This window comes from Xyrauchen texanus, chromosome 26 (assembly GCF_025860055.1).
Source record: "Xyrauchen texanus isolate HMW12.3.18 chromosome 26, RBS_HiC_50CHRs, whole genome shotgun sequence".
Lineage (NCBI taxonomy): Eukaryota > Metazoa > Chordata > Actinopteri > Cypriniformes > Catostomidae > Xyrauchen > Xyrauchen texanus.
Window position 1 is genome coordinate 12,750,445 of NC_068301.1, and position 20,542 is coordinate 12,770,986.

The 20,542-nt window shown below is 35.9% G+C and overlaps 1 protein-coding gene across 1 annotated transcript in view; it reads right to left on the bottom strand.

The window, feature by feature from the left end:
• Window positions 1-4,611: 4,611 nt before the first annotated feature.
• cpne4b (copine IVb) overlaps window positions 4,612-20,542 on the bottom strand; it is a 38,118-nt gene continuing 22,187 nt past the window's right edge. Inside the window, exons 9-16 of the mRNA XM_052092878.1 lie at window positions 14,861-14,947; window positions 13,694-13,753; window positions 11,887-12,020; window positions 11,406-11,460; window positions 10,143-10,194; window positions 9,682-9,815; window positions 8,146-8,382; window positions 4,612-4,921 (exon numbers count right to left, since the gene is read on the bottom strand). Coding sequence (XP_051948838.1) covers window positions 4,790-4,921; window positions 8,146-8,382; window positions 9,682-9,815; window positions 10,143-10,194; window positions 11,406-11,460; window positions 11,887-12,020; window positions 13,694-13,753; window positions 14,861-14,947 — 891 coding nt within the window. The 3' untranslated portion in view covers window positions 4,612-4,789. The remainder of the gene's footprint in view (window positions 4,922-8,145; window positions 8,383-9,681; window positions 9,816-10,142; window positions 10,195-11,405; window positions 11,461-11,886; window positions 12,021-13,693; window positions 13,754-14,860; window positions 14,948-20,542) is intronic.

Sequence of the window (20,542 nt, forward strand, 5' to 3'; positions counted from 1 at the left end):
GGAAGGGTCGAGGACCCAAGTTCAGATGCAAACAAAACAGTTAATTAAAGAGGAAGTATGTAATTTCTACGACACTAGCACTACCAAATTGAACTGCAAAAATAAAGGTTTTCACAAATTCTTTCTGAATATGGCCCTCGTCTGCCATTGGTCAAAAAAAGAGATAGTTCCAGGTCTAAGCTGGACTCTCAAAACAAACACAGGAATCTTTGTAGCGCCACAGAGACAGTGTTTACAGTTTTTAAGAAAATTAACAGATTAATGGCTTACTTATAGTTGTCTCTGCATATTAAGCTGGGAGAGGAGAAAGTATTTTAACACCAAAAAAGATACACACTTCAGCTTTAAATAAGTGCAAGAAAAAGAATCTCCGAAGGGCAAAAAAAAAAATCACATTTCCAGCAAAATAGACTTGGAGACAGGTGGAAAGGGTGATTGGAGGGACTGGTTGGGTGGCTGAACCGGAGGACACAAAAAAGGCAGGTGGGCCAGGATGAAGACGAGTGGCAGCCCAGCAGGCAGCGGTTACCCACAGATGGCATCATGGCAACTAGGACAAGGCAGACAGAGTCAGATGGGGAGCCAGGAATAGAGGGGCCCAGGGAAGGGAAGCCAGGGTCACAAAGGCTGGGCTGGACAGGAAGAAAATGTGGCCGAGACAGGCCAAGACAAGACGACCAGGGAAGCTGACAAAAGACAGATCAACAGGAAATACGATTAACGGGACGAACATGACAAAGTATAATGCACAAGGAGAGCACTATCAGACACCAAGAAAGAACTACAATGACCTGGCACAAGACAAAGCACACAAGAAGATTAAGGCCACTTCCACACTAATACGTTTTCAACACTAATACGTTTTTGTTTGAAAACGCACATTTTCTCTACATTCTGTCCTTCCATCCACACTGAGACTGCGTTTTTGACAGGGAAAACTGAGTTTTTTGAAAATGCTCTACCAAGTGGATACATTTGAAAATGCTGTCTTCGCTTTGTAGTGTTGACAGTGGAAATGGAGATACTGTTGTCAAGTCAAGTCATTTTTATTTGTATAGGGCTTTTCACAACACACATCAGCTTTACAGAAATCATGCTTTAACAGAAGATAAAACTGTAATAATAAAGTCTTAAAGTCATCATTGTGTAGTTTAATTAAATAGGATTGTAAAATAAATAATTAAATACTTGTATTTAGAACCCCAGTGAGCAAGCCAAAGGCAAGAAAGGTTTCTTGTGGCAAGAAACACAAAACTCCATAAGATGTTTGTTAATGGAGAAAAATAACCTTGGGAGAAACCAGGCTCACTGTGGGGGCCAGTTCCCCTCTGGCTAACCACCATGAATATAATGCCAATATTAGTTATTTGTGTGCAGTGCAAGTCATGGTTTAAAATGTGTAAACTAAGTAAGTGTTAAGGGCCAGTGTTTTAACAAAGAATTTGTATGAACTGTAAGATTAATGACTAATGTCTTTTGAAGTCCATCCTTGATTAACTGCAGAAGTTCACATAGATGCAATTGTGCTTGTTGGTTGATGAAAGATTTTGTTGGCAATTTATTTGATAGTCTATGTGTTCCATTTCAAGAGTGTAGTCCAAAGGTGATGCAGGCAGAGATCAGTGAGGTGCATCACTATTCAACCGACAGGTCATTTAGGTGAGGTTCGTTGGGGTCCTCCTAAGTCCAAGGTACAGGCAGTGGCATATCCTGCCTTACAGCTGGAGTTGGCATCAGTTCATCTTCTGAAATTCATCGTAAAAGACTGAAGTGATGTCTGTCTAGCACAGGCTGCAGTTAGTCGTCATCACTCAGTGACACACAACAGTGTTTTTCCTGAGACCTGAGACCTTTTATTCAGAAGAACGATGCCATTCTATCGGATGTCTGAGAAGTGACGCTGAGGTTTGAGAATGTCCTAAAATGAACACTGTATTCTTGTTGTCTCTAGATATCCCCTAGTCTTGTCCCATTGATCTGAATGTTTAATTATACACAATGGAGCTAATTGAAAGGCTGGGAGCATGTGTGCAGGGAAGTGTGTGCGTGAGCAGGTTTGTGTGTTTAAACGTCAAAGATTCCTCTAACTCACAAAGAGTTGATCATGCCTCTAGGACTACATTTTTCAAGGTCTTTCGATGCCTGTCAAAGAGCCTCTACATTCAAGCATCACACATTCATTTTGCATTAAGTGAATTACAGTGTTGTGTTTTGGAAAGACTCTGAATCGATATTATGGAGTGTGAAGACTTTATAATTCTTAATGGCTTGCAAAGTAAGCAATGCTGAGCTACAGTGCATACTGTAAAGTATAATGTAACAAAATCACAAATAGCGAAGTCAACAGCACAAACATTGGGAAAACATTTTTATTGGCAACATGCAAAATACAGTCCTGCGTCCGAATATCCATACTTCCCTACTATATAGTATGCCAAAAACAGTATGCCAGGGGAGTAGTATGTCCGAATCCATAGTATTCATAAGACAGTAAGTGAGAAATGCCCGGATGACCTATTACTTCTGGCGGGAATCCGAAGTGTGGATCGGTTGAACCCTTTCCTATCCCAAAATGCATCGGGAGCTGAGGAGACATCACGTTAAACCACTGGATTTAAAACAAATGGCGGAGAACCAAGGGGCGTTTTCATCAGTAAGAGCTTTATACACAAATAACATTTCTCATTGTGCTTAAATGGAGCGTGTTTAACTGAACTTGTGTGGATTATTTTCACTGTTGTTGTTGTCACGTCATATATTTTGGTCACGGGACCATGAGATTACCATCCATACTGCTTCTCACATATCTATAGAACATACTGTTTTAATGGCCAAAGAAGTGCATTTCTCATCAAATACAGTACATACTGTGACAGTACGCAGTTTCGGACGCAGTTCTGGCGTCTGTAATAGGTACGCACGCAACCCCCCAATACAGCTAATACAGCACCATAATACATACCTACTAATTCAAACATCTGAAAAGATTATGTTAAGCAATTTAGTAAAACAGCTGTAAAAAAGAATAAAAAAATCTGATCCCTAAATACTGTATGTATTCATGGAATTGAGTCCAATCCACATGCTTTCAAATAAATATTAATATTCTTTTTTATAGAGCTATACGCAGTATACTTTCTGAAACATTTGTAGTCATGAAGGCCCCACATCAAAAATAAGTTATAAAATTAAAGAAAAAAAAGGTGTTTTTAGGTGTCTTAGTGCCATCCTGCGCCTTTGTCCTTCAAATATTTTTTTTTCCAATATTTTTTCTGTCTAAAATGTTTTTTCTCTTTCTAAAAGTTTTTTTTTTTTTTTACTTGTAAGCATGAAATCTTATGCTCACAAGGTGACAGATGACAGCTGTGGAACTTGATCTCTTGCTTTATATCGAGATCATGATTCCAAAACATAATACCAAAACATGTTTTGCAAATCGTAATCAAGGAAAGAAACATAATGTTTGAGAGTCTATTAATACATGAAATACTACAATTAAATAAATATGCCTATGTAAACATGCAGTAGAGATGACTTTGACTGTTGCAACACCTGTCGCTGTATTTGTCAAAAGTCATGATGACACATTTCCACACTTTTCCATCCATTGTGTTAAAAGACTGTGACTTTTATCCTCGTGGTTTAGAGCATGCAGACAAAACACTAAAGAAAAAAAGAAATGTTTAGACAGACAATTTTTTTTTTTGTAGGACATTTTGTAGGAAGGCACTGACACCTGAAAAAATTTGTTTCACCAAGAGATTTTTTTTATTCACAGTGTGGTTCAGGGCTTCCATAAGGTTCTAATAATAATTATAGGAAAAAAATCAATGATAAAATGGTTGCACTTTAGATTATAGAGGACTAATAATATTTACTAAATGAGCATTGGTCATGCACTGGCCAATTACCAATAATCACTTGCCTCCTACACAATCTCTTATTGGAATATTGTGCTATAATGGACTATATAGCCCTTTAATAGCAGGTCTGTCAAAATAATAAAAATACAAAAAAGAAATAAAAAACACAGCACTGACAAATGCAAGTTGGAATCAGTCTGACATCTGAATCTAAAAGAAGACTGTCCTCAGTTGCATATTTAACTCTTTCCATATTTACACAGAATATGTGACAGTAGACCAAATGGTGCAGGCAGATTGTTGATTGGTTGCAATGAAACAAATTTTATGTCCCATTTTCCACAATGTCCCAAAGAAATATTTGGGCAATTAAGTCACATTAAAAAATGTATGAATGTCATTGCATTATATAACAAAATATCACTTATCGAGCTAAATATTTAACAAAAAATAAGGCTTTGTTAGGTTACAAATGATAAAACAATATATATACTGTTCAATATTAAGATATACTGTACTTTATAAATCCACTGAAAATCAACTTGTGGACAGCTGGTTAAAAGTAATTGGGAAATAAATAAATCAATAATGCAGATACCACTTGATTTAATATTTTGTTATCCATGCAATGAAATTATTTCATTTTAAGTGTGACCAATGTGTCCAAAAATGTCCAAATACATTTTGGGGCCACTGTACTGTACAGTATGTTGTTAATAAGACTAATAGTTGTATAAGAAGAAAAATATATGCTATGGAAATCCTAAGGTGTAAGCTTGATTGATAAACATCCAAAAAACTAGGATTGACCTGCCTCTCAATACTTATAGTGCTGCTGCAATCTCTGAAATGATCAATGAAGTTGTCATTAAGCTTTGAAGATCATTGAAATTGTGTATCGAGGCAACTCTATGGCTGTTTGTAGCTCAGGGGCTAAATGCCATGGAAGACTCATAGTCCGATAGACATTTGGGCTTGATGCCTTTTCCATTGTAGTAATCCACCACTTGATTGGGGACCTCAGCCAGTACGCTTTTAGCCAACGCTGCAGGAGAGGCCTGTGTTGAAGAAAAGACAGAGGGAAGCATGAAAAGAATAAAACGGAAATCTCACACTCTTTTTTGCTTGAGTGGGTGATGCAGGAAAGGTGTCACTCTTATTTGTCTCTGTCTGCAAAACTGGTGGAGACAAACAGGAGAAAACAGCTGGAGAGAACTAAAAATAAAAGCACACGCTCAGTTTCTCGCTGGAACATTAGTATTGGATAGCCATCTTCACACCTCCAGAGTTGCGTTATATTTATGAATTGTGTGATATTGCTGAAGTTGACCTGAGATAGCAAGTTTCCTAACAGTCATCTCACTGTGAGGAAGAAGCCAAACAAAGCCTTCTTTGGCTGTAACTGAATGAAAAGCCTGTACATAGTTTAAATAAAGACAAAAACTAGAATGATTTTAAAAAGCAACTAACTACCTTTTTTCCATACAATGAAAGTGAATGGTGACTGAGGTTAACATTCTGCCTAATATCTCCTTTTTGTGTTCCATGGAAGAAAGTTGTACACATTTGGAACAACAGGAGAGTGAGTAAATGATGACAGAAAGGTTGAACTATTCCTTAAAAATCATCTAGTAAAACAACTCCCACAGTGCTTTTCACAGCTTTCACCATAATAATTACAATAAATTACTTATGAATTACTAAATACATTTGTATCAATAATTTCACATTGAAGTGGAATTACTGTGAAATATTTTGTCTGTTTTGACTGTGAATGTCTCACTCAACTCTTGTAGGTCTATTGGAGAAATAATATTAAAGGAATATTCCAGGTTCAATCCAAGGTAAACTCAATTGACAGTATTAATTCTACAGCTGCAATGTCTGTGTCCCTCTCCCCTCCATCCAAGAAATGTTCCTTGCAAGGTGCTCCAGCAAAGCCACCAGCATCATGAAGGACCCCACCCATCCCTGCCAAAGTCTCTTCCAGCTCCTGCCTTCAAGAAGACAGTACAGGAGCATCCGAACCAGCTCTGCCATACTGCTCGACAGCTTCTTCCCTATGCTGTCTATTGATCTTAACTTGTATTAATTGTAATATTCTTTTAAAAAAGCTGAACTTTGAATGACCTCAACTTAGACGTAAACTTAAGAGGCAAGGATATATCTGGATGGGAAAACGCTGCACTTAAAGAAATGTTTTCATAATGAAGGTTGTTCAACATGAACTATTTCACACTCCTTAATTAAACTAAACACAGGTGCTGTAAAATCTAAAAGCTTTGATGTTTTCCTTCCATGATGTTCCACATCTCAGATGCTTGTTATTGGAGCTGAGACAGACAGCTGGGAGAAAAATGCACAGACCAAAGAAAGGGTAGAGATGAAAAGAAAGGAGGACAATTTTTTATTATGTATGACACCCCCATACTTTCTCTTCCTGAATAAAACCTGACCAGAGGTTCCATACAGTCTCCTAAATCACCAAATGTGGCATGAAGCATTTGTATTCATTAGAAACATCTGGCCATGAAGCTTTGATTTATTAGTCATCTGTTATACTTCCAAAACTTTATGTTCTGTTCTTGTAGTCATATGTTTACCGTTTACAGATCTTCTTATAGTGTTCCATGAAAACGGATTAGTTTAAATGGCAGCAACAGTCAACTTTTAAGCTACTGCCAAAATAATTAAAAGGGATACATCATGAGCAATCCAATTTTGTTTATCTTTTGAAATAAAAAAGTTAATTGTAATTTGAAAACATGGGCATTTCAGAACTTCCTCAAAACTTTCTGACATCAGACATATGAGTACATTTGAACACTTGAACACATGATTGGCAATATTTACACATATATAATGTCTGTTTGTTTTTAAGAAACTCGGCTTGCCCAGTCACAGTGAGGCAATAAGAAGGCAGGATAGATTTTAGTTCTAAACACCAGAATAACATGTCTGATGAAGAGTTAAATTTAGGAAAATCTGCCAACCGTTGGGCTTCTCCTGGCTATGTGTAGCTTCTTACGCTCTGCATTTCCTTCTAAAAAAATCCCAATGTCAGAAGCTTATATATAAACAAGACTCCTGATCATTTCAGTCCGACCTTGACAGGTTTAAGATTACATTTCAGTGCAGAATGTTTTGTACACCTGTCACAATGTAATGCAAAAGAGGCTGTTATTGAAGAATGGAGCAGTTATAATGGAAAGTTACATGGGGGAGTTACATATAATTATATATAATGAAGTTCTAAAAGTATGTTTGGGAGGAGCTTGTGCATCTAGGCCTGCCAATCATATCCCAAGAATATGCAACGGCTGCGTCCTTCGAACCGCCGATGATATTACAGGAGCCCTCCACCTCCTCATCTCTACCTTTATATTTCATAAAACCTGTACCAATTATTTCAAAATTGTCTTTCCATTTATTGCTTTAGTCCGATCATCCAGGTGCTCAAGCCCCTCTGCTATGGACAGCACGTCAAAAACAGAACTACAGTACTGTGCAAAAGTCTAAGACACATAAGATGTTTCAAAAAAACATTTGTCTTAAAATAGTTATTTATATCTTCAGCTTTAGTCTGTCATTAGGAAATATAAATTTAGACTCCCAAATATTCCTTTTGCAAATAGAATAGAATAGAAGAACAGGGAGCCCTGCAACAGATGGCATTACCCCCAGAGGGTCCCCCACTGAAAATCGAGTCAGTCTGGGATTACATGAAAAGACAGAAACAGATAGAAGAACTGTGGCGAATTCTCCAAGAAGCTTTGAACATCCTTTCTGCGAACAACCAAGGAAACCTGTGTTCAGGTGTGCTTAGGAGAATTGGTGCTATTTTGAAGGCAAAGTTGGTCACACGAAATATTAATTTAGCCATTTTTATGTTTACTGGACTTTGATTCTGGACTAAATGACAACTATTTCACAAGTGCCTAAAACTTTTGCACAGTCCTGTATATGTACCAGTGAACTCATGAAATACTGTATATTAGACTGAACAGCAAACCCGCAGCTTATGAATAATAGTGCAGAATAGCGCTGTATCTCCTTTCACAGAGGCAAAGGATTTTGAAATGATTCTGACCACAATTTTTTTTATTGCCACAAAAATAAAATACAATTAAAATAATAAAAAGAGCAAATAAAATATGATTTAAAGAACAAACATTAATGACCCATTTAAAAAATGTCCATACAAGGGCAATAAAACTCTTAAGCTGGCTATTGTCTAGCCAACATTAAGTTTGCCAGTCATATGATTATTGTTTTTACTTACATGTTTGAAGTTGTGGAAGGGGACAAACTGAACGATGTCCCTCAGGACAGGTTCTCCTTTGGGCGAGCGCAGTATTCCATCATCACCATCCAGCATCTGCATGTCACTGAAATCTGCGTTGCCCACACCGACGATGATGACAGACATGGGCAGGTGAGAGGCATGGACGATGGCCTCTCGTGTGTCTGCCATATCTGTGATCACTCCATCTGTCAGTATTAGCAGAATAAAGTACTCCTAATGCCATAGAGGAAGGAACAGAGGGATGGAGAGTGATAGAGGGAGGGAAAGAAAAAAAAGGAAATGTGAAAGAGCAAACAAACATTGAAACTCACACATACATTAGCGGAGCACTTTATTAGAAACACCTATACACCTACTTATTTGTGCGATTATCTAAACAGCCAGTCATGTGGCAGCAGTGCAATGCATAAAATCATGCAGATACAGGTCAGGAGCTTCAGTTAATGTTCACATCAACCATCAGAAAGGGGGAAGAAAGTGATCTCAGTGATTTCGACCGTGGTATGATTGTTGGTTCCAGACAGGCTGGTTTGAGTATTTTTTGTAACTGCTGATCTTTTGAGATTTTCAAACACACTCAGAATGGTACCAAAAACAAAAAATATCCAGTGACCGGCAGGAGATGCCTTGTTGATGAGACAGGTCAACGGAGAATTACCAGATTAGTTTGAGCTGACAGAAAGGCTAAGGTAACTCAGATAACCACACTGTACAATTGTAGTGAACAGAATAGCATCTCAGAATGCACACAACATGTCGAACCGGATGGGCTACAACGGCAGAAGACCACGTCAGACCTTTTGTAAAAAGGAGTTAACATGATCAACGAGTGCGTTTATGTGCACATTCTTACACCAATTATTAAGCCTTGTGGGGTTGTAAATGCATTAAACGACTTTCCTTTATCTGTGTAAGGTCATTAATGGCATAGACTGATCAACTGGTGTAGATTTGAACCCATCACCCCGATTCTGCATTTGCATGTATACACCCTTACCGCCGTTTTTACTGGCTTCTCCAGTGTGCCCAATTGTTGCATGCCTATTCGTGGTTTGAAGTTAAAAGCAAAAAATAACTCGATTATTTCAAATCTCATGTAAACACTGGTTTCTTGCTTTGTCTGTTTTTTTTTAAAGACGTTGATTTTTTTGGAGTAAGTAATAGAGCAGAATCTTAAATATTTATTTTTCATTTTACATCACAATGTTCCTTTAAAAAAATGTCAAAAACCTAAAATGTGTTCATTTGTTTCAGGTTTAAATTTATCCTCAAATTGTACATTTTCAGACTGTTTCTACCCTTCTAGATCCTACTGAACATCACAGTAGGCAATAAATTGGGCATTTCTTCCACACCATGTTTTCTGTCAAGTAAAACTGCTAATTGACTTGTTATAAAAAAGGCAACAGCAGTAAAGCAGATGGTGGCGAAATGGTGCTGGCCAGGAATTGAGCTCTTAAAAGTCCAATTAAAGGTGTTCTCTTTCTAAGTCTCTCTCTCTGACTCACTAACCATGGCCTCTTTGGTATGCATCTCCTCAGAGGCAGAGTTGGCAACTTTCTGGATGATGGGAGCAATATTAGTGGGACCGTATAACTGGATTTTCGGCAGGCAGTTCTGATAAGCCTCCACCACACCTTGAATACCTGCAAAACACAATAAAATGGGTACAGTCATTTCTGAAAACCACTCAGGGATGAAGTGACATGGGAAACATGTAACAATTAAGCTGGGCCTATATTCAAAATATAGCACACCCTTGAGTGCTTTATTGCTTTTATAAAACCGTTACTACATATCAAAAATATTAAGGACATAATATTCATTTAAGCATGATTTTATCATGCAAATTCCATAAGTGCATCCTTCCACATGAAGATCAATTCGGACTGTATTGAAATTCCTTTTTGAAAAGAAAATATACATTTTTATCAAGGCGTGACGTTTCTTTCATTGAAACTTATGTGACTCACCAGCACATTCTGGGTTGTCCTCATCAAAATTCACAGCGAAATCATGTGAAACCTAAAGAGAGAAGAAAGACAGCTTAGTGACATGACAGCAGCTTCGATTTTCTTTTCCAAAAGCACAGAGAAAAAAAACAGATCAGTTTAAACTCTGAATGCACTTTGAAAACAAAATCTGTTCAATCAGATTTACACACTTTAAAGTTAACTGTTATCTGGTGTTGGCATGATGTAATTAGAGCCCGTCTAATGTAACATTTAATTTATTTATTTTACTCATAGAGTTTGTATGGTTCATTCATTCATTGCAACCAATGAATGGGACAAGAAGACCATGCATAAAACATTGAGGTTTTCTGTGGCTTGAACCACGGTCAAGAAATGTATTTTTGAGTCATCTAATCACATCCTGGTCATGACCTCTGATTGGAACATGGCAACCAATCAGATGACCTGATTTTGAGTGATTGGCATATATTAGCAGGTGATGAGGTGATTACTGTAAAAGGGTATCAGCAGTTCATGAATTATTCAGAAATCTCCTGTCAGGTAACTGTGAGGGATTCAGAGCACTCTGGTTTCCATGGTGATTTATTGTGTTGTATTGGAAACTTCTTGCAGTCATAAAATCAATTTACAATTTCATTCACCTTTATATTCTCTACTTCATAGTCATTTGTACAAAAAAACAAATAATACTAATTATTTATCGTAAAAACCACTTCATTGCTCAATGTAAACGTGATTACTGAATTATATATGATTTAGTCTTAAAGGTGAAGTGTGCAATTTCTGCATTTCTAGTCTTAAATAAAAATAAATTATTTTCAAACAGGTTTTCCAAAAAAAAAAAAAACACCCCGTCCTCCATTGGTTGAACAAACTCACAAACTCACACTATCGGTTGAGCCAATGTTGCTGTGTCTGGCACGTTGGCATGCTCAAAAATACACCAATGTTTTTATAGTGCTACAGAGCTTACATTTTTTGAGTAAATCAACCTATGGTCTTACTTACAGCCTTTTCTGTATACTATACTGGTATAAGTGAAAGTGTTTAAACATCAATAAATTAAAAATGATACAATTCAAACTCATTTCAATATTAAAACTCTATATTCTATATATACAGTCAAAGTGACTGGTCATTTGAAATAACTGACCAAATACCATTAAATTACAAATAATTAAATGTAAATAAATGATATGCCCTGAAAGTTTAATCAAAACCAAAGCTCTTTTATTTTTACATATGAAACAATCAACGTACTTTGAATTCCGGCGGGATTTGCGCTCCAAAACCAAAAGCGGGAAACATTTTGTCGCTGAAAACAGATCAGAAGCAGAGAGGATTAATAAGAGTGTGTTGAGTCCCAGAGATGAGCAAAAAGGTGAGGAGGAATGTGACATTGTGAGGGGTCAAATATAATTGACTCAGAGCTTAAGGGAGTGACTGAAGTGTACACACACAATCCTTGACATGACAGCAATACATCATATAGGCCCTGGCAGTCATAAAGCTGAATGCATAATTGATTGATTAATTAGTCTGAAAATTTGGTTAAGGCCTGTTCTGAGACTGATGTAAACCATTGATTAGTCAATTTCAAGATGGAGTTGATCATTTAGTTGGTCTATTAAATTTTGTTTGGCAAAAAAATCATGGCTGGTTGCCTGCTTGATTAACTGATTTATTGGTTGACTGACTGAATAACTGATTGATTGAGTGTTTGATTGGTTTTGTGGGTTACCTGTCATAGTCCTGGCAGATCTCGCCAACAGCAATCAGGGCTTTGAGGTATTCGTTGGGCTGGTAAGGGTGGATGTAGTGGAGGGAGCAGCTGTTTCGAGGATCGCCATTTGAAGCAGTGAAATCAATCGCTACCTGTACAACAACAACACTATTTTTATATAGACACAAATTTGAATTTATTATAAAAGAACGCACACACCAGAGGAATGGGAATTATGCACTGAAAAGTTTGCAATCTGGATAGGCAGTGTTCAGAAACAAGGTGGAGACATCAAGGAAGAGTCTGTACTATGTACTAGGGCTAGGTATTGATACGGATTTCTCAATTCGATTCAAATCTCGATTTGATATTGATTCATATGGGTACATTTCTGTTACAATGTCTGTTTTGTTTTCATATCAATTAAATTATCTCTATGCTAATGCCCTTAATTAAAAAGGATTTTTTGATTTTCAAATTGTACGATTTGAAAATCAAAAATGTAAATCTTACAAATATTTTTTTTTCATTTGTTTTTCATCAAATTGGTGACATTTTAGCTTTTGAACATTTTTCAAATTCAGTCTATTCCATCAAATAATGCCTTGAAATTGCATATATTATGTTGCATATATATTGTTGTTACATTTTATGGTTTATTGAATAATTTATACTATTTACAAGTATTTACATTGATATGTAGAACACGCGCTTAATCAGTACCGTCTCTTTAAGACATCAGCCAGTAAGCACATATAACGAGATAAGACATGTGTAATTCTTTAGTGCATCCATATGTGATTAGACTCAAATGTTTATACATTTTTGTTTTTAATCCACAACTGACTGAAAAAACAGAAAGGGTAGTATTAAAAGAGACATTATTCAATGACATATGGATCCGTGGATCTCGTTTTTTGAAACACAGAACGAGTTAAACTGAACTTTTACTCTCATAGCGTTGTGAAAGGACCTCTGTGCTAATAACTTCTCCTCTATACTACTCAATCACCGGTGAGTGAAATCGACATTTTATTCACTAAGCTCAAGATTTGGCTGCACATGCGATTGATTTACTTGCATTATAGAGGGTTGCCCCATAGAGTGAAAGATTGATCTGGGGATTTAATAATTGAGATCGAGATCGTTGAAACAAAGATCGCGATGCATCAGAAAATCTATATTATACTGTACAAGATAAATTCTCATCGATTCAGTTACACATTAAAGAACAGAGGTGTCCAAAAGTAGTTAGAGGATGCTTTTTTTATATTCGGGTATTGATAGATGCCAATTCAAGCCATTAAGTTAAAAGAATGGCTCATCGGAAAATAAAAATTCAGACATTTACTCACCTTATTGTTGTTCCAAACCTGTATGACTTCGTTTCTTCTGTGGAACACAAAAGAAGATTGTTAGGCACAATGTTAGCCTAAGTCACCATTCACTTTCACTTCATATTTTTTCCATACAGTGAAAGTCAATGGCGACAGAGGTTAACATTCTGCCAAACATCTCCCTTTTGTGTTTCATGGAATAAAGAAGGTCATACAGATTTGTATACATACTGGTGGATAAATGATGACAGAGTTTTAATTTAGATTTAAATTAGATTTTTGGTTGAACTATCCCTTTAAGATTATTCCAAAAACACATCACAACAGTTTCCTGATTGCTTGACTGAACTACAGTTACAAAGATCCAGCCTGTATTGACTCTTGATTTCAGTGGGGTTTGTTTTCTTTTAGTCATCTACAAAGTCTTAATAATGGCATTAAGATAAATAGTGGTAATAAAATTGAAAATGCCTTCCAAAACCACTTACTGTGAACTGAATTTGACAACCTCCCATGATGTAATCCAGAAAAGAGTGCATCTTTATGATCTAAAACAGATAAAACAATGAATAAAATAGTTACATTTGTAATCCAAGGAGAAAGATTGTTGCAAGTGACCTATTGAGCACTTAAAAAAAAACTAGTGTGATTTCAGATCTACTCTTACAGCATTACCAATCCATGGAGAATATCATGTTAAATGTTCACCTATACTTGTTTTGATACTCTTATTCGGACAGGACTAGTTTTCCCTGAGGAGGTTAGGGAAATTCGTGTTTCACAGATGTACTTTGGGATTTTAATCCTGTCCGAATTTCGCACACAACTTCTGTAAAATTTCCAGAGCAAATTACCTACTGTTTTTCGGCTAACTCTAGGGTCCTCTGAGAAATCTAATCCCATCTAAATGTGAATGTCTGTGATTGCTCATGTTGAATTTTTACAACGCTTCTTCTAATTTATTTTGACCTACATGAACTAACGTTACAATTGTACTTATGTGCGCCAATCTTCTGCCTGCTGCGCACCTTTTAATTTGGATGTAGATTTTTTGCCAACCAACAACGACAAAAAAAATTATAATAAAATTAACAAGGAGAGTCAAATCGCAGAAACTGATAAAACTGGCCACTGTAATATCACTTGAGATACTCAACTTAATTTCTCTGCTCATTTATGTAATGTTATAATTATATAATTCACAGATAAGAATTGTTTATTTCACTGGGTTTATTATAAGCAGCCACTTCTATAAACTCATGCAAATGTTATTTTAATAGGCTTTAAAAAAATTATTTAATGTATAATTAATACATTACAATTAAATCATTAATTATTTAAAATAACATTTTAAATGATGAGTCATTTTAAATTTAAACAAATAAAGTTTAAAAGATACATCAATTTTATCACCTATATTATGTGTTCAACCTTCTGTAATGCACACATCTGGAAAACAGACACTCCCACCTCTGTAAGAAACACAGAGACCTTTAGTCCCGTCTGATTCAGCATTAAACTTCTTTTAAAATTCTAAACGTTGTTTAGAAAACAAATCCTGTCCGAATAGGCTTAGACCAGCTAAGCCTAGTCCACATTTAGTCAAGGCTGCTTTATGCTGGTTTGGTTGTAGACTAGTTGGCAGACATTCTCACCTTGCACAGGGTTAGAATCACCATCCCAGAATTTCTGTAGTTCTTCTTTTTCATTTGGTATTTAGGGTTGATACACTCCCATTGTAGCTGTCAGAAAAAGAGTCAGTAGAACACAAAACATGAGCACTGCGTTCATTCATTCACTCACTCATCTCTGCCCTAAACCCCATTAAACCACATCATGGATTGTTCAGACTTGCAAGTATTTCATCAGATTTCAGAGATATGCTTGTGATGGATTAGTATAGAGGTGGATTAGTAGAGAGGAAGATGCCCAAAGGCTTACAGGCACATTTACAGATACAGAAGACTCAGTATAACAATAGCTCAGGAGAATCTTAATGAGCATCACATCAGCTAGGCCTACTGACAATGTCAAATATCCAAAGATCTCAGCCTGTAATTCATGGAAAATTGTGCTGAATTAGTTCAAATGATACAGTTACTCTCACAGACACTTAGGCACGATTATCTCAGTCTGTTCTAAAGATCTTAATAAATAAGGTCATCTCACTGTAGAGCATGTGTTAAGTTTCCCTCCACCCCTAGAGACTCAATATATCTCAGTTTCCTGTTAAAGCACATGTTTGTGAACCCCGCTGGCAGAGTAATCAATGGGAGCTGATGGACGAGGTTTTCCACTGATTAACAAATGTGATGGGAAGCATCTGTAGAAGCCTGTCTGCTTTGCACTCAAGAGGATGGTAGTGAGTATGAAGTTAATGTAATTTAAAGCCACACATTGAGTACTAATCAGCAAAGCCTGTAATAGATTTAAAATGAGAAAGGCAACAGAACAGAGTGAACTAATTCAGACTCTTAATAGGATGATGTTTATTGTGTATTTGGTAAGGTAATAGTGTGTGTCTGTTTAGGTCTGATTTTGTGCAGCCTGATCTCATGAAAATTACGTGACCGTGGAAAAAATTTTGTAAAACCAAATTACGTGCTTCATTACACATTTCGCTGCAGTTTACCAGTGAAATGTCCAAAAAGTGCCAAAAGCGAGTGAATGGTGTCTTAATCAGACAAGATTTTTAAGTCGACGTTTAGATGGAGATTTTAATGAGTAAAACGTACCACACTAACCTTAAACTTCGACCTAAACCAAACTGATAGTGTCCTAAAAGCAAATGAGAGGTAAACAAAACAAACATCCTTACCCTAAACCAATGCCTAAACCTAACTGATAGTGTCCTAAAAGCAAATGTGTCATGAAAAGCACATTTTCTGTAGCAACAATATTGTTTGTGCCACTTTGTGTCACATGTCAGTTTTCATGCTTGGCACAAGCCTCGGTCTTCCAAGTTCAAAGCCCAACAATTACGTGATCACATCAAAGGAGTAACGCAATATTCTATTGGGTTACATTTAAAAGTAATGTTACCCAACACTGGACATAATATTGATTAAAGTTATTGAGTAAATTTAACCTAAACATTTCAGTTAACACACAGTTACTTTTACTTACAATCTAGTTTACATTAGGGATGGACTGAGTCTTCATGTTGTGAGCATCTGAGTCTTCATGTTGTGATTATGCAATGCAGGCTGTACTTCACTTCATAATTCATACTTCAATACTCCATATTTAATTTATTAAAAAGTGATCTTTTAAAAGGATTGTCAGATTTAAAAGATAAATGAGATGCATAATCTACATCATGTGCTGAGGATACCTGAGCAGTTTTGAGACAGCACCACCTATAGTTCAAAAGATAATCCACACTTGTGTGCTGATTCTAACCTTGCCATGTCTCTTTACCATCAGTCTGACATGTTACCTGAGTGGCACTGTCAGAGAATATCTGGTCACTTTTCTGAGGTTATGGGTTTGAACCATCACCTCCACAAATCATACAGTTTACATTTCTGTTGTTACTGCTTTCTAAATGGTTGCTGGGGTTTTCTCCAATCAAATTTTTATATTCATTTTGTTGTAAAGTGAATAAGAAGTTGATTAATGATTATGATGATTAGCTGTGATTGCTCTATGCTTGGTATGTCCCTTTGGTGACTGTCAGCATTGTGGTGCAGTGAACTGTGCAGTGACCTGTTAAACAGGAAAGTGTAGGTTCAAATCCATCCTGAGGTGTTGTGTGTGTTTGTGCTTTTTGGGATCTTTGGGTTGTGGTTAATGTTTTGCAATGCTTGCCATTTCGGTGCTTGGCCCCGTAATTGCTGCTTGCAGCTATATTTATTTTTATATTTATTCACTCTTTTTTCATTTGCTTTCTCTGTTTCTGGTGTTCCTAACACTAACCCTAACCCTCTTTTTCACTTTTCTCTTTCTCTGCAGGTAACATTGCGTTCACAGTGACAATAGATCTGATGTCTCCACATAATCAAGGACAAAAAGAAGGTCAAAAGAAAAAGGGTGAATCAGTGGGAGAGACAAACACAGGCAGAGAGGCAGAAAAGACTCGATGGAAAAATTGTCAGACTCAATGGAAATAGTATCAGATGTGACAGGTAGGAGGACTAGAATATCAAAAGGGTAGCTGGAGATGAAAAAAGAAAACTGGGAAAAAAGGGAAATAAAATAAAGAGAGAGAGAGAGTCAAAAGTCAAGAGCAACCATAGAAAACTGCAGTACAGAAACAACTTTGAAATATTGAAAAAGAGCCATGAATCTATAGACTATAATAAGCAGTTTAACTGATTTTGTTTTTCCACCCAAATTCATTCATTTCCATATAATATTAACGATTCCACTGGGTTTCATTCGTTATAATTTTTTTTAAATCGCAAAAGATAAAAGTAGCACCCAACAGCATCATTACATTACTGGATGTTCAATAGGGAACTATTTGAGATTTTATCTAACAGCTTAACATGCTTAAGTGAGATCATTTTGATGATCAGCTGCTAAACACCTTGCTGCCATTGGTCCAAGTCATCTGTATGTGACCTGAAGCGCCACTTACTACTTTGTTTACATTTTTCAGTTAGTATTCAACATGAACATACCCGCATGCAAGACCATGTCATGAGATTTGCTTTGTTTAATTAGTCTACAAAAGGAATCAAACCTACTCAAATACACTTACATGCCAACTGCCACAAAACCATTCAGACATCAGTGTAAGATATGCCTCTATAACCATTCCTTTGTATGAATTCTGAATATTAACACCCTTTTATACACCCATCTTTGCAGTTATATTAGTGTTAACAAATGACAATAACAGAGTGCAATTGGTGCATATTATGGCCACGTATAATATGCTGATAAGCGCCATGAATTCAGAATCGAAACAATACAAATTAAACATTTTCTACAGCGTATATATTACTTTATATCATAATCAACAGCTTCTTTACTGACCTCATGTGAATTCTACTCATAACATAAGGCATAAAGTCATTGATAACACATTTTTAAGGTTTTACATGTCGCGTCCTCATATTTGAATGTACTGTAACTCTGAATGCCTCCCTTAGTGGTGTGTCTGGTGTCTGAATGTTCACAAACAGTACACCGCTGCTCAGCTGTTTAGGATTTATGTGTACTGCTGAACAAAGAACGAAGAAGAACTTCTCCAGAAGAACATGTATCTGACCTTCAGTCACCAGACACCATAAAAACACCACTACACTGAAGAAAAAAAACCATTTTGTGGTGCAGTAAATACAGCAAAAAAGATGAAGTACTTTCTACACTGAATAAGTTAAAGTGTGAACTTAAAAATATTCCACAAATTCTACATTTGTACTCAATTCAAACATCTAAAAGTGAACAGTCTAGCTTATTTGTAAATGTTATATATGATTGTTTATCTTTACAATGTGTCATCATGTATCAATCCTAAAGTATAATAAGTATAACTAATCTTGCCATATTTATATGCTAATTTGAGCCCTGTCATGCAAAGTGATGTTGTCCAATAGACTACATGCATTAAGATTCCCTGTGGAAGGCTCCTGTATGTTATGTGGTACATGATTAAACATGTGCTTATAAGAAAAGTTCCAAATGTGAAATGTACCTATAAAGTGTTAATATCAATTGCACTTAATTTTTTCAAGTACCATGTAAATTAGTGATGGGCGATACCACTTATTTTCTTTTCGCTCTGATACCAAGCACTTTTAGGCCAGTATCACCGATATCGATACCAATAATGACACCTCTAATAAATTACATTTTTATGAATTCTTTGGGTGAAATTAGTACCTTAAATTATTACTTAAAGTTTTTGTATATATTTATGGGCCTAAACTGGAAAATTATTAGGCTGCTTTGTTTACCTTTTAAAAATTAGTATATATAAGCAACATATAAAACCACAAAATTAACCATAGATATTAACATATGGTTACTATTACTGAATATAAGTTGCAATATGGATATTACAGTAATGCTGTAGCAAACCCATGGTCAATTTATCAAAACCTTGGTTACTGCCAAAACAAAAAACAAAAAAACATGGTTACTGCAGTTGTGGTTACTAGTCATGGTTAATACAATATTACTACTGTAAATCCATAGTTTTCATAAGGGTATCATTTATTAACGAGGATTAAATATCATTATCAATGTTTTAACACCTCTTAATTTAAATAAACCAGTAAAAATGGTCACACGAGTCCATTATAATACATGTCATGTCTAGTTTTGTCATTACTTGGTGTGAATAACTCCAGATGCTGTTTTTCTGTCATTAATTCAGGAAAGCACTGTTCCCTCTTTGGGTGAGCGCTGTCTGACTGCTGGTGTATTTGAGCATTTCTGTGCTTCAAGATGAGCAGAAGAAAGAATTTTTCCAGTGCCTGTGCAACTATTCGCTCATATAATTATTATTTTCTACTTCGAAGCTTATGAGATGCATTAATATTCATGTTATCTAAATAATGAGATCACTGGTTAAAAAAACTTCAGAATCGATATTTTTATGAGAGGATCGATATTCTTGATCAGTATCAGAACTATCGATACTTTAGTATCAATCTGCCCATCCCTAATGTAAATTAGATTGTAAGTAAAAGTAACTGTGTGTTAACTGAAATGTTTAGGTTAAATTTACTCAATAACTTTAATCAATATTATGTCCAGTGTTGGGTAACATTACTTTTAAAAGTAACCCGTTAGAATATTGCGTTACGCCTTAAAAAGGTAACTTCATTAATTAAAAAGTTTATTTTTATGGAAAGTCAAGCTTTACGTTACTTTTGCATTATTTTTGCGTTACTTTTTTCTCACAGGCACTTTCTCTTCTGCTATGCTATGCATTTCATACAAATAAGCCATGCATTGCATACAATAGACATTACAGGTCATGCTAGCTACTGTACAACACTCATGTCGAAGCAACATGGTATCAAACAGATGTGTTCAAATCATATTTATAATAAAGAATTAATAACATTAATATCCATGATTTGTTTTTCCATCAACATGGCAGCCAATATGAATAATGAAGAATAACCATTGTCTTACCTAAAGCAGTAAAGTCCAACACTTGAACCTGCATCATATATGTCATCATGTGCTGTGCCCATCGACAATGTCAGAGTCAACTTACAATGTTTTTCAAAAGTCTGGATAAAATTCAGTGGCGAATGCCAGACTAAAATGTTCAAGGAATGTGTCTGATAATAAAATTATATTTTTCACTTGAGTCATCTCAGTGCATGCTTGTTTTGAGTTGTTCCACAGTGTGTACAGATGCCACTGGTTGA